The 8397-nt window shown below is 29.9% G+C and overlaps 1 protein-coding gene across 2 annotated transcripts in view; it reads right to left on the bottom strand.

The window, feature by feature from the left end:
* LOC123011170 overlaps positions 1–8397 on the bottom strand; it is a 97660-nt gene that overhangs the window by 68072 nt on the left and 21191 nt on the right. For both annotated transcript variants that reach the window (XM_044408494.1, XM_044408502.1), the window contains exon 2: positions 4281–4680. In XM_044408494.1, coding sequence (XP_044264429.1) covers positions 4281–4680 — 400 coding nt within the window. The remainder of the gene's footprint in view (positions 1–4280; positions 4681–8397) is intronic.

The raw sequence follows: 8397 nt of genomic DNA, 5'->3' as shown, positions 1-8397 counted from the left end.
AAAAAATTTGGATTCACTAATCATTCTTAATTTTTGCTGAAATTATTTGTAAAGTGATCGAAATAGTCTTTAAAGTAGAATAAAATAGTGTGTAAAGAAAAACTTTTACGGACTCATCTGTCATTATTGATATTCGTAATAAAATATTTAACACATTTGGTCAAACTATTATTTTTTTTTAGGTTTTAATAGCTTTCAAAAGTCGTAGTTTTTCTCTGGCTTATATTTTACTTCAATGTCCTGAAATCAGCTGGACTCTATACTTAATTTTGTCAAGAAGTCAAAAAATTACAAGCAATTAACTATCTAAAAAAAATGATTTTTTTTTTCTGAAATCGCTTGTAAAGTTAACAAAATAGGTTGTAAAGTAGCTTAAAATAGTCTGTAAAAAAGTACTTTTTCGGATTCATAAGTGATTATTGACTTTTTTGGTCAAATTATATTTTTGGTGGCTTTTAAAGCTCTCAATTTTGTCTGAAATGAGTTTGTTAGTTGGAGAAAGTGTGAGAAAAAATCCTCAACAGATAAAAGGGACGCGTAATCGGGAATGTGGGTAATCCTCGACCGAGAGCATAAGGGCCTTATTCTAAGCTGACCAAGAGGTTTTCCCGAATCCAGATCGATGGGTTTGCCACATAAAACTAAGTGTTATGGAATTCTGGATTAGGTAGGAAAAACCTCTGTAGAGTGACACACGGACCAATACACGCCAACAGGATTATAGAGAGGATAAAAGGGAAAGTTCCATTAAAGAGGGTCCAGTTTTATTGACAAGTTTCGAAATATTTAACTATTCTTCACTGAGCTAATGAAAGTAAAAATTACTTTACGACCGTATTGTCAGCCGAATTGGGGTCATCACAATACTTAAATACATAATTTTTTCTACCCTCTTAAACCCATTTTGTGTTCCACAAAACGTGATTAGCTCTTCAATCATCACCTAATGACACTCTGAACTCACCAGATGTAAAAAATCACTTTTGCGCCCCGTGATAAATCTCTATTTTTGTCTACTTCCTCCTAATGTGCACTTGGAGAAAAGTGAAAATGGCAGAAAAACGCACCATATTTCCGCTTGTTTAAATTACTGATAAAACGTGCGCTTCCTTTGTCGCATTGTGAAAATCATCGTCCCCTTTTGGGAAACTCAACCAAGCGGAAAAACTGATAACGTCAAGACGCGTCGATTGATTTCCACCACCGAATTTTCAAACATCATAAACAAGCGTTGTTTTAAATTTCAAACAGGCCTTTACGCTAGATTTAATTCATGAATTATTGATGATTTCGTTGGAATTAATTGGGAATTAATAAATTTTGGCCGTCTGGGCCACTAAGTAATTGAGATGATTTTTCTCGGTGGTCATACGTCACCGTTTTCAATCGGAAACACAAGGAAAATCCGGTTTTCGTTGTCTCGATACTGATATTTCCCGATTTAGGGGGAAAATTTACTGAATTAGAAGTAAATAATGGGCGAGTTTTTCCGGGTGAAGGAATTTAAAAATCAACAAGGGTTTTCCGAATTTAAGCGTGTTGGGGAAGAGATTTAGAAATAGCAGGTGTAAAACTATTTTAAAAATCTAAATTTAGAGTTTCTTTAACAAGTAAATAATTCATTACAAGAGGTTTTTTTACATCTAGAAATGTATAATTTATTATAATTAAAAAAAACTAAATACACAATTAACTGCAATTTCTTAACTTTAATTAAGTATTGAAACATTTTAGTGCTAGAGTCTGGGTGATTTCAGGACATTGAAGTAAAATATAAGCCAAAAAAAGATATTTGTTTAAAAACTGCGACTTTTGAAAGCCAGTAAAGACAGAAAAAATTTAATAGTTTGATCAAATGTGTTAAATATTTTATTACGAATATCAATAATGACAGCTGAGTCCGTAAAAATACTTCTTTACGGACTATTTTAAGCTACTTTACAGACTATTTCGATCACTTTAGAAATAATTTAGTGAATCCAAATTTTTTGAAATTAAATCGGAAAATTTGGTCATTTAATTGCTAGAGTTCGGGTTATTTTAGATCTCTGAAACTTGTCAAAAAATAATAAAAAAGCGTAATAATCCTATTTTTTGTAGAATTTCTTAAAATGATTAACTAATTAATTAGCTGTAATTTCTTGAGCAATCTAGTCGCAAAGTTAAGTATTGAATAATTTGGGTGTTAGAGTTTAGATGATTTTAGGACGCTGAAGATATTTGTTGAAAAACTGCTTAAACCATTATTAAAAATGTAAAAAATCAATAATTTGACCAAAAAACTCAGTAATGATTTATGAGTCTGAAAAGTACCTCTTTACGGACAATTTTAAGTACTTTACAGACTATTTCGTTCATTTCACAAACCATTTCAGAAAAATACACTTTTTTAAGAAATGGTTAATTAACCGTAATTTTCTGACTTTAAATGACAAAATTAAGTTTTAAATCATTGAGTCCTAGAGACTGGATGATTTTAGGACACCGAAGTAGAGAATGAGCCAGAGAAAAATTTTTGTTGAAAAATTGCTAGTTTCATAAGCTATTAAAAATGAAAAAAAAACATATTTTACTAAATTGTTAATTTTTTTATTACAAATATCAATAATAACAGACAAGTCCGTAAAAGTACTTCTTTAAGGACTATTTTAGGCTATTTTACAAACTATTTCGTTCACTTTACAAACGATTTTAGAAAAAAATAAAAAATTAGGAGTGAGTAATTGATTCAAATTTTTAGTTAATTTTTAGTTAAATCGCAAAATAAAAATAAATTGTAAAAGATAATAAAAAAGTGTATAAATCCTATTTAAAAACAGACTTTTAAACTCAGGTATCCTAAATTAATCAACTAATTATATAATTAATGTGTCAACTTTTATATGCACTAATTACATACAGGGTGAATATAAAGTATGGACCAAGCGTTTTTTTTAATCATTTGTCTTCAGAAAATAATAATTATTATAAATTAACGTAACATAAAAAATGAGATCGTATTTTGAGAACGAAATTTTGTCTTGTTTTTACGTTATGCGATTTTTTAGTCAAAATTGCAATTTATGTAAAAACAATTTTTTGAAAAAATTAAATATATTACATAGATCATCCTTAGATCATAACCCTTATGAGAAAAATAGTTTTATAGTGGGTTGCTATTAAAAATGTTGAACTCAAAAACAAACAAAAATTTTTATTCTTTTTTTGATTTTTTAAATCATTTGTCTTCAGAAAATAATAATTAATATAAATTAACATAACATAAAAATGAGATCGTATTTTGAGAACGAAATTTTGTCACAGACTGCGATTTTTTTTAGTCAAAATTGAAATTTATATAAAAAAAAAATTGAGAAAATTAAATATAGTACATAGTTGTAATCCTTAGATCATAACCTTTATAACAAAAATAGTTTTATAGTGGGTTGCTATTAAATAAAAAAAAATTGTAGAACTCAAAAACAAAAAAAAATTCGAAAAATTTTATTCTTGATAAAACATCACATCTTTAAAGTACTTTCTCGATCATCAATTACTTTTTCCAAAAAATTTATAGTTTAAGCAAAAAACGTTTAATCCACACTTTTTATTCACTTGGTACACAAAAATAATAATAAAATATATATGAACGACAGACAGATATTTGTTAAAAAATTGCTGATTTTGAAAGCCATTAAAAATTAATAGTTTAACCAAATTTGTAGAATTTTTCATCACGAATATCAATAATGACAGATAAGTCCGAAAAAGTACTTCTTTACAGACTATTTTAGGTTACTTTACAGACTGTTGCGTTCACTTTACAAACGATTTCAGAAAAAACTAAAGAATTTTTAGAAATGAAAAATTAATTCAATTTTTTTTTAACTAAATCGCAAAATTTAATCATTGCTAGAGACCGGGTGATTTAATCCCCAAAAACGAGAAAAAAATATATGTTGAAACATAATAAAAGTGTAATAATCCTATTAAAAAACGGATTTTTAAACTTTGATATCTTCAATTAATTAACTAATTATATAATTAATTCGCCCTAATTTTGTTTTTGTAGTTTTTGTAGAATTTTTCAAAATTATTAATTAACTGTAATGTCTGAGAACAAAAGAAAGATATTTGTTAAAAAATTGCTACTTTTGGAACCATTGAAAATTAAGAGTTGGACTAAAGTAGAATTTTTTATGACAGATGAGTCTGTAAAAGTACTTCTTTACGGACTATTTTTATTTATTTCCAATTTTTTGAAGTTAAAACGCAAAATTTCGGCATTGCGCGCCCTCTACCTTAGCATCCTGCAACTCGCCCTCCTCCGTCTGCAGCCCCCTCGTGACCGTGACCCGCCCTCTCGGCGTCGCAGGCGGCGTCGGTAGCCCCTCCACAGCGCCCTCTCCATCCTGTTTGATAAACTGTATTCGCCCCGCTTCGACACAGATATTCGGCGCTAGAGGGTAGCACTGTGTTGGACTGGGGTTCGACTCCAGACTAGCCCGTTTCGGATACGGTGGAGGACTCCCATCGTGCGAACCCAACTCCATGATGGTAGTTTTGGTATCGTAGGCCAAAAAATGGGCCTTGTCCTCGCAAACCGGATGGACTTGGCGGACCGAAGGACGACTGGGCTTGTCCTTGTCGAGTTCAAGGGTGTTTGGTTCGGCGCCGGGAATTCGAGAGACGTTGGCAGACCTGTAACGAGATAAAAAGGGGGTTCACTGACGGGAAAATTGCGTAATTGGGAGGCAGGAGCAGGTGTTCGAGGCGGCTGCATTGTTAACACGAGAAAAAGTTGAATTCAAAGAACAGATGGACTGGATTTATTTATAGACGCAACGATTCAAAATTTAAAAAAGTAATATACAGGGTGTCCAAATTTTTTTTTGAAATATTTCGTAGGATGATTCCTTGGGTCAAAATAAGAGAAAAACTTCCTATGAACCTATGTCGAGAAATGCTTTCTAACAGAATTAAAGCTAAAACTAGAAATTATATTATGTATTTTGATTTGAAAAAGCCCATCTAATTAACATTTTGCTAAAAACACTAGAAAAAAATCTTCTATCAAAAACTGAAAAAATAAAATAAAAAATTGTTATTTTAAATACTCTTCGTTATTCTTCAGCAAAGTCTAAAGAATTTTTTTTTTCATTTTAACAGAACATTGTCAAATTTACCGCACATCGTGAAAGTCCAAAAAAAAAGATATTCTGACTCATTTATTTTTTGTTGGGCAAGATTCTGAACAGCGCTATCTTGTGATGAAAATAGTAAACAAATATACAGGGTGTCCCAGCGAATTGAAAAAGTCCATTAGTGACCTTCAAATGACACAATTTAAAAAATAAATAAATAGGACATTGATAGAAACTAATCTAGTGCATCACCTAAAATTGTTTTCAACTATACAGCGTGTCTCAAAAATAAGTTACAATACAAACTTGTGTTTTTTTGAAATGACACACCATATGTTTTTAGCGTTTTTTGAATGTAGATTTTTATGACAATGTTTTTAAGCTAAACTTTTATTGTTCGATTTTGTTTAGTTTAAAAAATAAGACGTTTTTTTTGAGGAAAACATGCACTTTTTGAAAATTCATTACACAAAAACTAAGACAGCTAGAACAAATTTTTTCTTACTTCTGCACAGAATTTAAAGCTGTAGCAATTTTTTAGTGTTTTGCATTTGTAAACATTAATAAATTAAGAAGTTTGTTAAAAGTTGAATAACTTAAAAAATTTAAATGAAAAACCCTATTTATTGTTTTTGCATTTAGATTATTAAATTGTCTTTCTAAATTTTTTTACTTTTAGGCGTTTGTAATCAATAACATAAGAAATTTAATGTTAAACATTAAAAAAATTATTACTATTTTTTCAGTAGCCAAAAAGTCAATAGTTGCAGAAGAGATGGAAAAAATATCACTTAAAAATCACATTTGTGTTAAACTGTTAAACTATTCTTTATTTTTACAATAAAATAATTCGAAATTCAGTATTTATAACGACTTTTACAATCTCTGAATAAATCAACGGAAAAGTGATCCGTGGTGGAATTACTAGGATTGCCAGAGTACCAACAATGCTCAGATATTGATCATCATTGTTGCTCCAATTAATATTATCTTTTCATTTATCAATTCTAGACTTTTTTTTACCAATTTTATCAATTCTAGATTTTTTTAGATAGACAATTTATCAATCTATTAGATGCAAAAATAAAAAATAGGGTTAAGTTTACAGTAAAACTTAGTTCATAAAAAAACTTCAATTTTCTTCAAAATGTCAGAAAAAAACTAAATTTGTTAAGCATTTACTTGTAGTTTTATTAAACATTTAGGTAGACCGATTTTAAGGTAAATTTCTAATCTTCAATTTTGTTCAAAATTTTGTTATTTAACTTCATAAGACATTACAAAAATTAAAACCCAGTTTTTTCATGGTTCTGAAAAAAATCTTCAATTTTCTTCTAAATGGTTGAAAAAACTGGATTAGTTAAGCTATTTATCTACTACTGGTAGTTAAACATTTCGACCGATTTTAACGCAAATTCCTATTTTTTTTATTGGAATATCAAACATTAATTTTCTTCAAAATTTTTCACTTCAATTTTCGCCAAAATTCTTTATTAAAACTTTGTTATTTAGAAGACATTACAAAAATGAAAAGACAGTTCTTTTATGGTGTAACCATTTTTTATGAAAATCTTTAATTAACTTCAGCTTTTTCATCTACACAGGTAGTTAATAAACATTTCGACCGATTTTAACGCAAATTCCTTTTTTTATTGGAATATCATCAATTTTCTTCAAATTTTCTCACTTCAATTTTCTCCAAAATTCTTTATTAAAATTTTGTTATTTAGAAGACAAAAATGAAAAGACAGTTCTTTTGTGGTATAACCTTTTTTATGAAAATTTTTAATTTTTTTCAGCTTTTCCATAAGCTACTTATCTACTACTGGTAGTTAATAAACATTTCGAGCGATTTTAACGATTTTTTTATTGGAGTACTTATCGTGAAACATTAATTTTTAGAGAAGATTATACAAAAATAAGAGTAATTATTTTTTTATGAAAATCTTCAAAGATCCTCAAAGTGTAGCTTAAACTTTTTCCTGAAAATCTCCAATTATCTTCAAAAACCCTCGCTTTTATAAACATTGTCGCCAAAGCACGCAAACCACCTTCAAAGCGTAAATATTTTCATTGGTTATTTACTTCCCGGTCCAAGGTTGTAAATATTTAGCTATCGGTAGCGAAATGTTCCCATTTGTCATTCAGGTATAGTTTGAAAGTGCATTCGTGTCGCGATAATAAGGTCAGACTTTGTCCCATTACAGTGGGTTTGGTTTCGATAAACCCAAAGTGGGCGATGATTTCAGCCTACTCGACTTTGAATATCTGAGAAATAAGTCGTGTCTATGGCTTTTTTAATATCACGACAGATGTTTGTGCCCAAATAACTGTACTTGATGCATAATTTCGGATTAAGTCAAATGGTGTCAAATCGGGGCGGTTGACTGGCCACCAAACCATCAACGCCACTCACCAGCTGCTCCTCTTCCACCTAAATTTAGTGGCCGTGTTTTTCTTTCTTATTTCCGTTTTCGTCACCTAAGCCATATGGCAAACCGCACTAAGCAAACACTTTATTTTTTCTACTGCTCTTTTAGTAAATTTGGTCGAAAACTCGTATCACATCCGTTTATAATTGATTTGTGCTCATGTTGCGTCAACCTATTATCTTTTTTTACAACTTTCATTGGTGTTTGACACGAATCGAACTAATTATGTGCTTTATTCGGATTTCTATACAGATGTTACGCCATTTTAGGCAAGCGGAACGTAATTTAGGTTAACAGAGGTTAAAATTAGAAAAGATGTCGAGTTGAAGTCAGTGGTGGACACCTAACTGACCCGATCTGGCACCCATTGACCAGAAATTTTCAAAAAGGGTAAAGAAAAACTCCGGGACTTGGAACCCTTCTAGGGCTCTTTCTTTCATTGCAAAATGTTAATCAGATGGACTTTGAAACATACAGGGCGTCCCAGCGATTTGAAAAAGTCCTTTAGTGACTTTTAAATGGTGAAATTAAAAAAAAATTAGATACTAATCTAGTGCATCACCTAAAATTATTTTCAACCATACAGCATGTCCCAAAAATAAGTTATGATACAAACTTGTATGTTTTGTTAGTTTTTTGTATGTTTTTTGTTAGTTGATTTCGCTTAGTTTTAGAAATAGACGGTTTTTTTGACGAAAACATGCACTTTTTAAAACAAGTTTTTTCTTACTGCTGCAAAGAAGAAAGTACAGAATTTAAAGGTGTAGCAATTTTTTAGTGTTTTGCATTTGTAAAGATTAATAAATTAAGAAGTTTGTTAAAAGTTATAGTAAGTTTTACTA

Source organism: Tribolium madens, unplaced genomic scaffold (assembly GCF_015345945.1).
Source record: "Tribolium madens isolate multiple individuals breed KSU strain unplaced genomic scaffold, Tmad_KSU_1.1 Scaffold_19;HRSCAF=116;Tcas5.2_LG9, whole genome shotgun sequence".
Lineage (NCBI taxonomy): Eukaryota > Metazoa > Arthropoda > Insecta > Coleoptera > Tenebrionidae > Tribolium > Tribolium madens.
This window is presented reverse-complemented; position numbering and strand designations above follow the sequence as displayed.